The 16500-nt window shown below is 36.9% G+C and overlaps 1 protein-coding gene across 1 annotated transcript in view; it reads left to right on the top strand.

Annotated features, from left to right (window-relative positions):
• Positions 1-16500, top strand: part of nAChRalpha5 (nicotinic Acetylcholine Receptor alpha5) — a 627615-nt gene that overhangs the window by 425416 nt on the left and 185699 nt on the right. The window contains exon 4 of the mRNA XM_073967499.1: positions 3904-3948. Coding sequence (XP_073823600.1) covers positions 3904-3948 — 45 coding nt within the window. The remainder of the gene's footprint in view (positions 1-3903; positions 3949-16500) is intronic.

Below are 16500 nucleotides of genomic sequence, written 5' to 3'. Positions count from 1 at the left end.
CTATGCTGCTCCAGTTTGGTCCCCGGGATTATGTGATACGAAACCTGTCAGGGTGCCTCCTCAAGTCTTCAGTGGACCATATACATGAGAAGGCAAAGATTCTTCCAGTACAGAACCACAATGAGATGCTTTCGTTGCAGTACTTGCTTAGGTGTTACCGTGAGAGCCATCCCAATCACCATCTGTTGGGTAGGCCCGACACATTCAGGCACATGGATATCCACGCTCTAGAGGGAGAGGTCCAATTATACAGAAGAGAACCCCAAGATCAACAAGTATATCAAGCAGGTTTAAATAGCATTCACACGGATGCAGTTGCTAAGGCCATAAGCAAATATATAGTGTGAATAAAGTCCTCGGAATACATCCCCCTCTATCACAGCTGAGGAGGGTCAGCTGCCACGACAAACCAGGGCCTGAATTCTGGGGCAGATACCTGAAGGAGGTACCTGAAGGAGTGGACCGATATGGCTTATCTTCAAACTTATACTATGTTTGGACATAATATTACCATGGCCAAATTTTGGACCGAATCGGCTGACCCGTTCGAGAGTTATCTTGCGCTCCCACCACCTCACACGGTGTCCTAGAGGTTTTTTGCAACTTTCAGGCTTTTTTCTCAGGAAGTATGGACTTGCCCCTGATGAAACATGTACCGTCGTATGGAGGGCAGTGAATACAAGTTGCTAAAACAAAAATCAAAGCGATTCGAGAGGTGGCCCTAAACTGAACTTTTCCGAAATTTTGTGTGGGAGATACCCGAAGGAGTGGACCGATTGAGTCCATATCGAAACCTTATTTAAGTCTGGTGCACGTTTCACGATGGGCAAAGTATGGACCAAATCGGTTACTCCCTTCAAAAGTTATCGTGCGCACAAATTTTCCGAATATTTTCGAACTTTTGTTGGGGAGGTACCGGTAGGAGTGGCCCGACATAGCCCATCTTCGAACTTAAACTAAGTTTGGGTAAAATATTACGAAAGCCAAAATTTGAACCGAATCGGTTTATCCGTTCGAGAGTTATCGTGCGCTCCAGCCAGCCAGCCAGACAGACAGACGGACGGACATGGATAAAAGGGAACTTCAAGAGTCAAATTGAGGGTAGTTTCATCAAAACAATGTAGACCCTCAAAAATGGACCCATGTTGTCGAATTTTAGTGAAGAAATTTCGCGACCACTGAAAATTCCCGAAAATCGGGAGGTACAGTTATAAGGGGGGATGTACCAAAACATGGACCTATATTGACGATTATTTTTGAATAGACAAAATTGTAGCTAAAATTCTCAAAATACCGATCATTACAGCTAGTTCGGTTAAAAATTGCAGCTAAAATTCTCAAAATACCGAAAATCGGGACATACCGTTATATGGGGGCTATACCAAAACATGGACCTATGTTGACGATGTTTCGTTGGAGATGTTTTATGACCACTGAGAACTTCAAATGTTAAGTTACAGCTATTTCGGTTAAAAACTGTAGCTAAAATTCTCAAAATACCGAAAATTGGGAGGTACCGTTATATGGGGGCTATACCAAAACATGGACCTATGTTGACGATGTTTGGTGGGGATGTTTAAAGACCACTGAGAACCTCAAATGGCCAATTACAGCTAGTTCGGTTAAAAATTGTAACTAAAATGCTCAAAATACCGAAAATCGGGAGTTACCGTTATATGGGGGCTATACCAAAACATGGACCTATGTTGACGATGTTTGGTGGAGATGTTTCATGACCACTGAGAACCTCAAATGTCAAATTGTAGATAGTTCGATTACAAATTTTGGCTAAAATTCTCAAAATACCGAAAATCGGGAGGTACCGTTATATGGGGGCTATACCAAAGCATGGACCTATGTTGACGATATTTCATGACCACTGAGAACCTCAAATGGCAAATTACAGCTAGTTCGGTTAAAATTTGTAGCTAAAATTCTCAAAATACCGAAAATCGGGAGGTACCGGTATATGGGGACTATACCAAAACATGGACCTATGTTGACGATGTTTCGTGGAGATGTTTTATGACCACTGAGAACCTCAAATGTCAAATTGCAGATAGTTCGGTTAAAAATTGTGGCTAAAATTCTCAAAATACCGAAAATCGGGAGGTACCGTTATATGGGGACTATACCAAAACATGGCCTATGCCCATATCCTTTGGGATATAAGTTTGTTGATCACTAGGAACCCTAAGTGCCAAATTATAGCTAATTCGGTCTGCAAATGTGGCGAAGAACGTCAAAATACCTCAAATTCGGAGGTACCGTTATATGGGGGCTATACCAAAGAGTGGACCGATATAGCCCATCTTCGAACTTGACCTGCCTATGAAAAAAAGACCCTCGGGTGCAAAATTTCAGCACTCTATCTCAATTATTGCGGACACTAGAGTGATTACAACAGACGGACAGAAGGACGGACAGATGGACATGGCTAGATCCTCTTAGAATTTTATCCTGATCAAGAATATATATACTTTATAGGGTCGCAAATGATTAGTTCGATGTGTTACAAACGGAATGACAAACTTAATATACCCTCCATACTATGGTGGAGCGTATAACAATGTTACAACAACAACAACAAACAAAATCTGGGATCATTCTTTAATGTTCGTATGAAATGAATCTTTTAATGCATTGATTTCATGTCACATTATTTCTTGTTTACTTCTTCTAATACCACTGTTCTGCTTAAGATTAATGTAAGCAGCTACATATGAAATTTCTTATGACTGACACCTGCTATGGTGGCAACGAAGCTTCAGGTCTTATTAATATTTCAATGTGTGGCACTCTGTATAAGTGCAAGTCAAGGATGCTTAACGAAGAACAGGCGGAGTGTAAAAAAGGGTTTGGTTTAACTAAACAGATTGTCATATAAAACAAAAGAAGAAGAATATCTTACAGTCAAGAACAGTCCTGAGGGCATATAGAAGTACTTCTAAGGAAGTAATAATTTATTTTTACTGAGACACGGGTGCCATGATTTTATGTGACTTACTAGTGGATTAATTTCGAAAACCATGTTTGAGAAACCTGGTAATGGACATATTACGGAAAACTTTCTCAAGGACCAGCAAAGCCATTGGACTTTATCTTTGAAATCTCATCCTAGACTACCCACTAGACATTTTTGGTTTATACTATGGAAGTAAAATATGCTAAAAAATACATGAAAAAATTGCATTTCGAGGGGACCTGTGCCACCCTCTGTGAACGTCCTTGTTTAGTTGGTTATGGCCACATCTAAATGCGACACTGTAAAACACAGGATTAAGCTAAAAATAACAACTTTGAAAAAAATAACTAACATAGATAGATATGTATGTGTGTATGTGTACAACCAACTTTAAATCCCTGGAAAAACATTTTTCTAATATGACTACCAACGTTGGTGCGTGCATACATATGTGGTTTTGTGACTACTTTACCTAACCTGGCAACAACAACAAGAAGCAAAGGAAACCGGAAATTAGGTCAAACAAACCCTCACCCCCTTTTCCCGGATTACAGGACAGCTGTAACAACATCTACGTTTCCACACAACTGCAGCTAGACTTTTACAACCTCTTAACCTGAGTGAATCTCAATGCCTAACATGCAACTTGTAAGGATAACACACAGAAAATTATAACTCATTATCCAATGTAATGAAAATTGAAAATTGTTGGAAACTATGCTCATCAATAGATATTTGATAATTATCACATACTTAGACAATTTGTCACACTAACCCCAAAATTTTATTGCTATCCTTTTTATTCATTCATGATGTACATACATATATCCATAGAAATGTATATCCTTACTAATTGATTATTTATTGAGTTTATAATAATGTTCAACACCATTCATATGCTCTAATGTCCTTTTGTCTTCTTCTCATTATCATTACAGGATGAAAAGAATCAATTGCTGGTCACAAATGTTTGGTTAAAATTGGTAAGTTTATTTAATTGGAAATATTATTAATTAAGTAAAGTGTGTTGTAATGCTTGACTTTGATTTGAAGTTAATAGGATTCGTTGTAGTGTAATTAAAATGTATGTTGTAAAGGATGTCCTTGCGATGGATAATATGAGTCATATGCACTATAAGTGGCATATGGCTTATATTGAAAATAAACTCAGTGGAAAGTAAAATGTGTAATTGAATGAAGAAAGTATAGAGGAGAAACATTTTTAATACGATATTCAAATATATTTATTAAAAGTGGCTTAGCCTAGTATTTAGAAAATAGGTTAAGTCGTTGAGATTTTGTCTGAAAAACGTTATAGATTTAAGAATGGAATAAGAATAGGTCATCAAAAATGTCCTTGAAAAATTAAATACTAACAAATCCTTTGGAAACATTGCGCATTTTTATACCCTCAGCCTTTAGGCTAAAAATGTGCCTCATCGAAATAATGGTTTTAGACCCCAAGTATGTAGTAGTAGATCTAGCAATGTCAGTCCGTCTTTCTGTCTGCCTGTCCGGCTGGTGCGCACGATAACTCTCGAACGGATCAATCGATTCGGTTCAAATTTTGGGTATCGAAATATTTTGTCCAGATTTGATTTAAGTTCGAAGATGGGTCATATAGGTCCACTCCTTCAGGTACCTCCCCCACAAATGTTAAAAAATTGTCGCAAAACTTGTGCGCACGATAACTCTCGAAGGGAGTTACCGAATTGAACCAAACTTTGCATATGGTAATACTACCTCTAGGCATACATCAGTTTCGAATATGGATTATATCGGTCTACTCCTTCAGGTACTTCCCACACAAAATTTGAAATAAGTGCTGTTTAGTGACACCTCACGAATCGTTATGAAATTTTTTGTAACAGGATGTTCGTGCGGCCCCCGTTACGTCATTGTAATTTTTTTCGAGGGCAAGTCCATAGTTCCCGAGATAAGGGCGCATAACCTCAAAAAAAAAACGCTGCACTATGTCGCGAGTTCAAATAAACGGTGGCCATATATAAAAGGAGTTGGCGTTGGCAGATGAATTTTGGCATAAATACTTATAGTTCACTGACAATGTCGAGAGCAAAAAATTGGGAAGGTCGGTCCACATTTTGGGATAGTCCCCATGCAACGGTACTTCTTAATGTTTCGGTATTTTGAATATTTTAGCTAAACTTATCAACCAAATTGGTTGCGGGGTTTTCACTTTACAAAAAGTTTTCCGATAAAAATTATGGACATAGGTCCACGTTTTGATATAGACCCCTTATAACGGGAATTTTGAAGATTTTACACATGTTTCACGCCCAAATACGCCGAAATTTTGCATTGAGGGTTCCCAATGGACCAAAAAAATTTTCTGATAAAAATTATGTACGTTTTGATATAGCTCCAATAGAACGGTATCGCCCGATTTTCGGTATTTTCAAGGTTTTAGCCACATTAAACAACCAATGTAGCTGATATTTGGTATTAATTCTTCGCCAGGTCTTGCGAAATATTTTTACAGAGAATTGTTGGTATTGGTTCACGTTTTGATATAACCCCCGTAGAACGGTACCGCCCAATTTTCGGGTTTTTAAGGTTTTAGCCACATTATACACTTAAAATTACAGACATTTGGTGTTCAGTCTTCATATATTTTTGTGAGTTTATTGAATACATCAAAATTTTGTCATCAAATAAGAGAATTTTCCTTAAAATTTTTTTGACCGATTAATGGCCAATAAACCGCACATTTTTTGTTAAAAATCGACATTTTGACTTTGTATTCTTTTCCTTGACGGTGTATTCTTTTTCGGGGACAACTCCATACTTTTTGAGATAATGGCCCTGGAGCTCCAAGAAGTCTGCCGGCACTACTAAACTTGGTTGTGCCTAACATAACACTAGCGTACATACTTGGATTACGTCCAAATATGGAACGTACATCGTACCACTCCTTAGGGTATCTCCCACACAAAATTTGGAACATGTAAAGTTTAAGGTTTTTTTATAACCTCAGCATTTATGCTAACGAGGGTATATACACTTTCATACGGGCAAAATGTGCCTCATCGAAATAATAGTTTTAGACCCCAAGGATGTTTGGACCAAATGTGTTTCAGGAGTCGATTGAGCAATGTCCGTCCGACTGTCAGGCTGGAGCGCACGATAACTCTCGAATGGTTCAACCGATTCGATCCAAAATTTGGCTTTCGTAATATTTTGTCCAAACTTAGGTTAAGTTCGAAGATGGGCTATATCGGTCCACTCCTTTCGGTACCTCCCCCACAAAAGTTCGAAAATGTTCGGAAAATTTGTGCGCACGATAACTCTTGAAGGAAGCAACCGATTTGATTCATACTTTGCACATCGTGAAATTTCTACTAAACTTAGATGAGGTTCCAAAATGGGCTCAATCGGTTCACTCCTTCGGGTACCTCCCCCACAAAAGTTCAAAATTTTTCGGAAAAATTGTGCGCATGATAACTCTTGAAGGGAGTGACCGATGTAATCCATACTTTGCACATCCTAATATATCTACCAGATATAGATCAGAATCGAATATGGACTATATTTGTCTACTTCCTCTGGTACCTCTCACACAAAATTTCGGATAAGTTCACTTTAAGACCTGCTCTTGAATCACTTTGATTTTTGTTAAAGCGATTTGCATTCGCTACCTCCATTGCGACGGTAAAAGTTTTTTCAGGGGCAAGTCCATATTTCTTGGGAAAACAGCCCCTAAAAACCCCTTATGCCAACATATGTGCCGTTGGCGAGCACGATAACTCTCGAACTGTTCAACCGATTTGGTCCACCATTTGGTCTTCGTCATATCGACGCCTCCAAACAATAGTATGCTAAGTCAACTTAGCATGTTTTCAAGTTCTTTACATTTTTATATTTAACGTCCTTTAACTTAAATTCTGTCAAATTTTGGTAATGATCGGACAATCCGAACAGAAGTTATAAACAAATATTTACTTAGCATAGTACTGAAGGTCAAAGAAATTTCCAAACTTTTAGAGCTTGTCCTGCAATACTCGCTTTTCAGAATTAGCAAACTATTATTTGGAGGTGTCGAACGTCCTTTAACTTAAATTCTGTCTAATTTTGGTAATGATCGGTCCATCCGAACAGAAGTTATAAACAAATATTGACTTAGCATAGTACTGAAGTTCAAAAAAATTTCCAAACTTTGAGAGCTTCTCCTGCAAAACTCACTTTTTAGACTTAGCATACTATTATTTGGAGGTGTCGATATTATATCCAAACTTAGTTTCATGGTGCAATACCGGTCCACAACTTCCGGTACTTCTCCACAATATTTAAAAATTTCACTAAAATGATAGGACGATATCTCTTTAATGGGGTAACCAATTTGGTCCAAACATTGGATCTCCTAATATTTTTGGTCAAAATTTAGTTTAACTTCTAAAATGACCCATATCGGTCCTCTCTAAGGGTACCACCCCCAACAAAAGTTCAACACATGTGTCTTAGAGGAGTTAATTCCTAATTCACATTTTTGTCGGCAAGTTCAAATGTCCAAAAAGGACCACAAAATTCTGAAGAGGTCTTAAATACATTCGATCTATCCGTAGGTGAAAGTTTCACTTTGTTTACTTGTTTTTTATAAATATTTACATGAAACTCTTGAAAGATAACAAAACATATTCTATATTAACCATATTCTGACACCGCAGCATAATAGAAAACCAAAAAATAAGAAGACATGTCTCCCGGCGTTTTTCCCCATCACTGCTCTACATGAAGGATATTAACATAATTTTTTTGAAAAATATTGCAGCATTTTTTCAATGGATTTGTTAGCATTTAATTTTTGAAACACATTTTTGATGAATGCAATAATTTATAATCTTATATATAAAAGGCAATGTGTGTATGTTTGTATGTTCCGTACACGCAAAAAAAAAAACGGCCTCTCTAACATATGTCCCAAACATATTTTGCAGCAAACATATATATGTTTGCAACAAAGATATGTTTGGGTGCAAACAATTTTATTTTTGGGTGCAAACATTTTATATGTTTGGGTGCAAAAAAATACAAACCCAAAAGGCGCAAAAAAACAAACAAATGCACCAGTGGCCGCTTACTGAGAGCAAGGGAGCGTAAAATTCAATGTAAAACACTTTGAAATGTGTGCTCACTTGCTCTTAGTAAGAACTCACTGGCTATATCTATAGTATACACACAAATGTTGTGGTTTTTTATTAAAAGGCAAAAGTACAACAAACACAAAGGTACATACAAAATTCCAAAGAAATACATAACACACTTTAATAAAAGAAAAACTGATTGAAATAATTTGTAAATAGTCACACTTTTAAAAAGGAAAAATATATAGAAACGTAGTTGAACGCTTCTCCTTAGTTGTGAAATAAAACAAATTGTCCTCATAATTGAAATCATCAGCGGGGAATCGGCATCTAGAATCAAATGATTATGTAATGTAATAAATAAATATGGATATGCCATACTTCAAATAAACATAAGTATGTATGTAATTACCAATATTAAATGCGATTTCTTCCTTGTCCAATAAAATAATTCCATTCAACTTTCCGATTCAATTATAAAACGTATTGGGCATTTAATTTACTAAAAAGCACAATTTCTTTAAGAAAACACAAAACACTGATTTATTCACTCACTTTACCGTCTTGACTCTACAAAGGCAACTAAAACACTGAAGAAAGAAAAAAATATAATTCATATCATTTCTTCGCCTGCGTTGGTTAACAACAACAAAACAAGAAACACACGAGTTTGACGCATACACGCCACCAAAGCCCCCTTCGCTTCTACGTCTTCTATTATACAATACACACAACTCTTTATTATAAAACAGCATTCCACAGCCGCGAGAGCACTGTTATTACTCTCGTTGACAAACATCCTCTCTCCACCCATGAAAAAATGATCTAACATAAAAAATATGTTTTACCCAAACATATCAAATTGAGATATGTTACAAAATGTTGCAAACGTATATTTGTTTGGACCCAAACATATTATGTTTGGATCCAAACATATGTTTGTTTGCAACCGGTCCCAAACATATATTTGTTTGGATCCAAACATATTTCTAACATAAATTTTTCTGCGTGTACACACTCAAAACTTAAGACTGACTTATACGCTATATGTATAAGTCAGTCTTAAGAATATATCGGTATCAACATACATTTTGAGAGGCAATGGAGTTGGTGCACACATAGGTACATATTTGGAGACAAAATGCCGGACCACGTCCACTATTTTCAATACATTATGTTTCCAAAATTACTATATCTAATTGCATGCAATTTTCAGAAATTTTTACGAATGTCCCTTGGTCCAAAAAGCTATATACATACATATGTGTAGACGAATTTCGGGGGCCTATTGTTTTATAATCGCTATATTTATATAAACGCTATAAACGGGTGCCACCGTGGTGCAATGGTATGCACACCCGCCTTGCACGCTGAAGGTCGTGGGTTCGATTCCCCGGCCAGTCAACATCAAAATTTTCAACGGTGGCAAAACACCCCTCAGTAATGTTGGCGACATTTTCTGAGTATTTCAGCCATGTAAAACTTCTCTACAAGTGGTGTCTTAAGACACGCCGTTCGGACTCGGCGATAAACAGTAGGTCCCATATCACTGAGCTAATATGAATCGGGGTGCACTCATTGATATGAGAGAAGTCTCCCCTGTCCCGTCTGGGATGTTTGTGGAACAATTATATATATTTGCTAAACTTATGACTCATAAGTTATGAGTACATCGGAGTGCACATTAATTTTCGAGACCGATCAAGAATATATTTACAAATTTCCTTAAGTGGTGAGGTTCAACAGTCCATCAGCCATGAAAAGCTAAAACATAGAAGTCTCAATAAGCGGGAGAATTCGACATACCCAGTGCTTTTAACTTTTATAATTATATCGCTTTAGGATATAGACAGGGGACATGGACCATAATAAATCCTAAACAGCATGGACGAAAAAATCCGACAGTCCGTGGGAGAAAAGAAAGATTACAGACAAAATCTGTTGATAAATTTAAAATCCTAATCTGTTTGGCAATGGACCGAAGAAGTGAGGTAGAAAATACTTATTTTTGAATTGTCAAGCATAAAGTCCATAAAAAGTTGTCATTATGAAGGGCCAGCAGCGCGGACCGGGTTCTGCTAGTTATTATATAAAGCTAATACTCTCCTCTTTAATATGACACCGACACCTGCGTCGTGCGATGAGTAAAACTATTTAAAATATGTTTTTAAAAATTTTGTCCTTTGAAATTTTAATGTCTTTTGAAAGACCAACAGGATGAGATAAAAAATAAAAAAACGCAATTTTACTCAATAATACTAATATTTTATTTTTCTACTTCCCTTGCCAGGTTTTGCTTTCGATATACCTCTTACAGAACAGAGATATTCGCTTTGAAATAAAACGTTGGCCTTTTCTCCAAATAAGTTTCTTTCACATTCCGACCATTACCAAAATCAAAATGTTTTTCCTATGCGGGACCCCGAATTGCACCCAACATTTCGTGGCCATCCAATCAAAAATGCAACGTGTAGCGTGATTACAAAAGAATTAAAAAATGGGATGTATTACGACTATTGCGATAACTCCGTTATTTAGCCACCTACGCCAACCTGCTTTACATCATTGTAAAGATGGGATTTTCTACTTTCATAGTCAGACTTTGCTTTTGAAAGGTGCCCAACGAAAGCTGTGATATTCGTCATTATTATTAAAATTAAAAGTTGTGTTCTATTAGCGCCTATTGCAATATCTTCCTTCTTTGACCACCTACGTTACATTGTGGCAAAGGTGATATTTTATACTTTTTTTAGCGTGTTTTGCTTGGATACACCCCTTATAGAAGCGGAGATATTCGCTTTGAAATAAAACGTTGACTTTTTCTCCAAATAAGTTTTTTGCCCATTCCGACCCCTGAATATTATCCGACCATCTCCAAATTCAATAGGCTTCTTCGAAGAAAAGAGAATAAAGCCAATCTTGTAGAAAATTTTCACAGCCAAAAAATTCTCTCTAGTCCCATATCGACAAGACTTACCGTTTTCAAGCAAATCGTGAAACCCAACAAAAAAGCTAAAAATGTGTTCAGGTCACATCTATATATCTCAAAAATGGTAAATCCTAGGGACAAATCATAATGGTTAATCCTCTAGAGAATTTTCACAGCTACAACATTTTCTTTAGCCCCATTTCGATATGACTTGCGGTTTCCAAACAAAATCGCAAAACCCTTAAATAAACCTAATAATGTGAATTTTGACCGTGATTTATTTCAAAATACCTCCAGCGATTTTTTCTTGTTTTTGGATTTTTCTCACCTATGAACATTGCTGTTTCACAATCCGCAAAAACTTCCCAGGTGTAAGCGGTTTTCACCTAAAGTTAGTTAAGGCGCACCATGAATGACATTGTTCAGTCAATGCATTGTCCCAATTTGAGGTTCTATATATCAACAAGTAAAAAAGTGTCAGTCGGCTTTGCCGACAGATATCCTCAGACAATGGGAAGTGAAACTTTCCGATCGAATATATTTAAGGTCTCTTCAGAATTTTGGGGCCCTTTTCGGATATTTGAACTTGCCGACAAAAATGTGGATTAGGAAATAACTGCACTAAGACACAAATGTTGAACCTTTGTGGGGGAGGTACCCTTAGGGAGGACCGATGTGGATCATTTTAGAAATTAAACTAAATTTTCACATAATATTAGGAGATCCAAAGTTTGGATCAAATTGGTTGCCACATTCAATTGATATCGTCCTAGCATTTTAGTGAAATTTTTTTAAATATTACGGAGAAGTACCGTAAGTTATGGACCGGTATTGCCCTATGAAATTAAGTTTGGATTGGACCAAATCGGTTGAACAGTTAGAGATTTATCGACCGACAGCCACATATGGTGACATTGGAATTTTTTACACCTTTCCTAAGAAACATGGACTTGCCCCTGAAAAAACTTTTACCGTCGTAATGAATGTAGCGAATGCAAATCGTTTCAACAAAAATCTAAGTGAACTTATCCGAAATTGTGTGTGAGAGGTACCAGAATATAGTCCATATTCGAACCTGATCTATATCTGGTAGATATATTAGGCTGTACAAAGTATGGATTACATCGGGCACTCCCTTCAAGAGTTATTGTGTGCACATTTTTTCCGAACATTTTTGAACTTGGACCGATACTGCCTGAAGGAGTGGACCGATATTGCTTATTTTCAAATTTAAACTATGTTTGGCCAAAGTATTACGAAGGCTAAATTTTGGACCGAATCAGCAGATCCGTTCGAGAGTTATGGTGATATAGGTGCTTTTTGCATCTTTCAGGCTATTTTCTCAGGAAGTATGGACTGGATCTGATGAAACTTGTAATGTGGAATGGGAGGCAATGAATACAAGTTGCTGCAACAAAAATCAAAGCGATTCGAGAGCAGGTTCTAATCTGAACTTATCCGAAATTTTGTGTGGGAGGTACCCGAAGGAGTGGACGGATTGAGTCCATTTTTGAACATCATCTAAGTTTAGTAGAAATTTCACGATGTGCAAAGTATGGACCAAATCAGTTACTTCCTTCGTGCATACAAATTTTCCGAACATTTTCGAACTTTTGTGAGGGAGGTACCGGAAGGGGTGGACCGATATAGCCCATCTTCGAACTTAAACTAAGTATGGACCGATAATCACGAAATTTTGCATGGAGGTCGGGTTCAGACCACAATAGACACCTATTGTTATTGGTGATGATCGTGGAACATTTAGCGGGTGGAATGGACCATAAACTTAATTTTTATCTAATTTTGTAGTGTCTCTGTAGGTCGCAATAATAGTCTGATAGCCTCGAAACTTTAAATAAGGTAGGAGTATATGACAAAGAAGAAGCTTGCAAATTGAGATGATGATCAGATAATATTTAGAGGGTTAAATGGACCACAACTTTTGTGTGAAAAGTTATACCTTTATTCCTGGATGACACATTCCGCCCACGTAAATAATATCTGGAAGGCCAACTCTTGCCCTTTCCATTGATGCCAATTATGTTGATTTACGCGGTCAGATAAGAGAGTTACAACCTAATATATCTGTAATCATAAGCACGCAAGATGTCGCAATTATAGCTCAATAGTCACGAAATTTTGCATGAGGTAAGGGTTTAGGACGAAGAAGATGCCTAAAGTTTTGGATCATGACCTGATATTATTTAGCGGGTGAAATGGACCATTACTTTTGTATGAAAAATAAAAACATTTTATTTTTGGTCCATATTTGAACTCCTGGTGGGCATAAACCGGCAAAGTCGCTTATATGTGGAAAAATAACTGACCTTCGCCTAATAGGCAAAATTTTCAAATAAAAATAAAAATCAGCTTGAGCCAGGCTGGGGTTCGAACCCACGTCCTTGAAAAACACATGGAAAAAAGTGTTGTCACGGCGTGTTAGTGTTCAGAACCAAACTCATAACTTTCAAAGGCTACGCTAAGCGTTTGTCATGAAAGCCATACAAAGATTTGAACAAAAAATTCAACTTTGTAAAAAAAAACAACTTGCATTTGAAAGAGGAAATAAGTTAGAGGATAGCGAAGCCGCCCCACAGTCGATGTGTCTAAGGAGCCTTCCTAAACCAAAGGCGAAACATGCATGTCACACAGTGGTGATTGTGTGGGTTCGTATCGTCGGCTTTCCTTTTTCAAAAAGCATCTTGGTCAGTAAGCTCGTCTCTAACGAGAAATTAATTAAAAAAAAAAATTAATAAAAAATTACCTTCGCCTAATAGGCAAAATTTTCAAATAAAAATAAAAATCAGCTTGAGCCAGGCTGGGGTTCGAACCCAAACTCATAACTTTCAGAGGCTACGCTAAGCGTTTGTCATGAAAGCCATACAAAGATTTGAACAAAAAATTCATCTTTGTCAAAAAAAAAAACAACTTGCATTTGAAAGAGGAAATAAGTTAGAGGATAGCGAAGCCGCCCCACAGTCGATGTGTCTGAGGAGCCTTCCTAAACCAAAGGCGAAACATGCATGTCACACAGTGGTGATTGAGTGGGTTCGTATCGTCGGCTTTCCTTTTTCAAAAAGCATCTTGGTCAGTAAGCTCGTCTCTAACGAGAAATTAATTTAAAAAAAATAACTGCTGACCTTTCCTCTGATGAAAATTTCAATAATATGCGTGCTTGATAACGGTCCTACTGCCTAATATATAATGAGTTTTGTGAAGAGAACCACATCTTCCTGGCATGCTACAAATTGTCTCTATCATGACAAATAAGTTCCCAGTTTTTAAAAAACTTATCTACCATAAAATGTTTACATAGGTCCACGTTTTGGTATAGCCTCAATATAACGCCCCATATATAGTCCCATTTGACCACAGAATCGGTTGTAACTTTGCATTTTGCGTTTCAAGAGAGCTTAAGAGGCCTCATTATTTCAGCGAAATGACTGAAATTCCTTCGTTGAGGGTATAAAACTTTCCACCTGAAATGTCTTCATATAGCCCCCATAGAACCTTCCGATTTTCTACCTGAAATGTCTTCATATAGCCCCCATAGAACGGTACCTTCCGATTTTCTACCTATAGCTCGTTCTGCACCAAATGCTGATATTTGGAATTAAGTTTTTGATAGAGGTATGAAACATTCCAGCCGAAATGTGCTGCTATAGGTCGACGTCCTCAAATACCCCCATAGGACCGTACCTTCCGATTTACGGTATTTTGAAAGTTGTGGCCTCAATAAACAACCGATGTGACTGAAATTTAGTATTTAAATTGCCATGGGTTTATAAAATATTGCAGAAGAGAATTATCAGTATCAGAAGCGTACTTTCCGATTTTCGGCATTTTAAAGTTGTGTCATCAATATCCTATTGAAACGGATGAAATTTAATATTTAATCTCCGTTGGTGGTATTAATCTCCGTAAGGTGGGAAGCCACCTGAAAATTGCCGGTATTGTTCATGTTTTTATACACTCCACGTCAGTAGAATAGAACACCTACATTTTTGTTAATGTTAGCTTATTTATCCCAAAACGAATGAACCTGCGTTTTCAATCTTGTGGGGATGTAAAGTCTATGATGTTCCGTATCAACCACATAAAAAATTATGTTTATAGCTCTTCGCGAAATGATTTTCTGATCTATTTTCTGATAGTACTATGAAAAATAGGCATTTATTTTTGGTCATCAGGATAGAACAGTCACATTATTTTCGCGAATTTTTGAGATATTAACGCCGAATTTTCTTTCAGTCGATAAAGCAAGGTTTTCTAATCATTTTTCAGCAAAGAAAACCCATAAATTATTCCGCGGGCACCGATATAACAGCGTTAATAGGGTTTAAATTGACAGATATTTGAAACATCTCGGAATGTCAATAGGAGTCGCGCAGTTACGTCATATTTCTTCTCAATAAGATAGAATATGACACAGACAACCTCGACGGATACAATCGAGTGCTGCGGATGCTGATAAGATGGAATATTTTCAAAATATTTATGAAAAAGGTTAAAATTTCTTAAAAAACCATGATGATTTGTTCAATAAAATGGTTTTTCCGCGAACATGTCTGTCATTTAATGGTTTGGAAATATGCTCCAGATTTAGAGGAAATAATCTGATATGAAAATAACCGCTATTTTAATACACTGAGGTAGATTTTAGCACATTTTTCAAATTGAACACACCCTTTGGATTTTGAATTTTATATGTGTTCTTATTTCCGTGTCCGCGACTGTTCTCAACAGTGTTATGCTCCAATATAATTGGACCAGGTTATGCTCCCCATACCGGATTTTACGAATTAGTACTTTTTTTAACTGAAATCGCCAATGTTAAAGCCCCGTTTTCGCGGGAAAACACAGTCATGGAAATTGAGGTTTTAGGTTTCGTATATTGTTTTAAGAAGTACTAAAATTTAGCTCAGTGTATTAAAATAACGGTTGTTTTCGTATCGGATTATCTTCCTCCAAATCTGGAGCATATTTCCAAACCTTTGAACGGCAGGCTTGTTCGCGGAAAAACCATTTTATTGAACAAAACATCAAGGTTTTTATAAGAAATTTTGACGTTTTTCATAATTATTTTGAAAATATTCCATCTTATCAGCATCCGAAGCACTCGATTGTATCCGACGAGGTTGTATGTGCCATATTCTATCTTATTGTGAAGAAATATGACATAACTGCGCGACTCCTATTGACATTCCGAGATGTTTCCAATATCTGTCAATTTAAACCCTTTTACGCTGTTATTTCGGTGTCCGCGGAATAATTTATAGGTATTCTTTGGCGAAAAATTATTAGAAAGCCTTGCTTTATCGACTGAAAGAAAATTCGGCGTTAATATCTCAAAAAATCGGGAAAATAAAATGACTGTTCTATCCTGATGACCAAAAATAAATGCCTATTTTTCATAGTACTATCGGAAAAATTATCAGAAAATCATTTCGCGAAGAACTAGAAACTTAATTTTGTCTGTGTTTGATACGGAACATCATAGACTTTAA

Source organism: Musca autumnalis, unplaced genomic scaffold (genome assembly GCF_047663935.1).
Source record: "Musca autumnalis isolate F117 unplaced genomic scaffold, ASM4766393v1 scaffold_2, whole genome shotgun sequence".
Lineage (NCBI taxonomy): Eukaryota > Metazoa > Arthropoda > Insecta > Diptera > Muscidae > Musca > Musca autumnalis.
The sequence above is the reverse complement of the archived record's forward strand: the minus strand, read 5'-3'. Positions and strand labels throughout refer to the sequence as shown.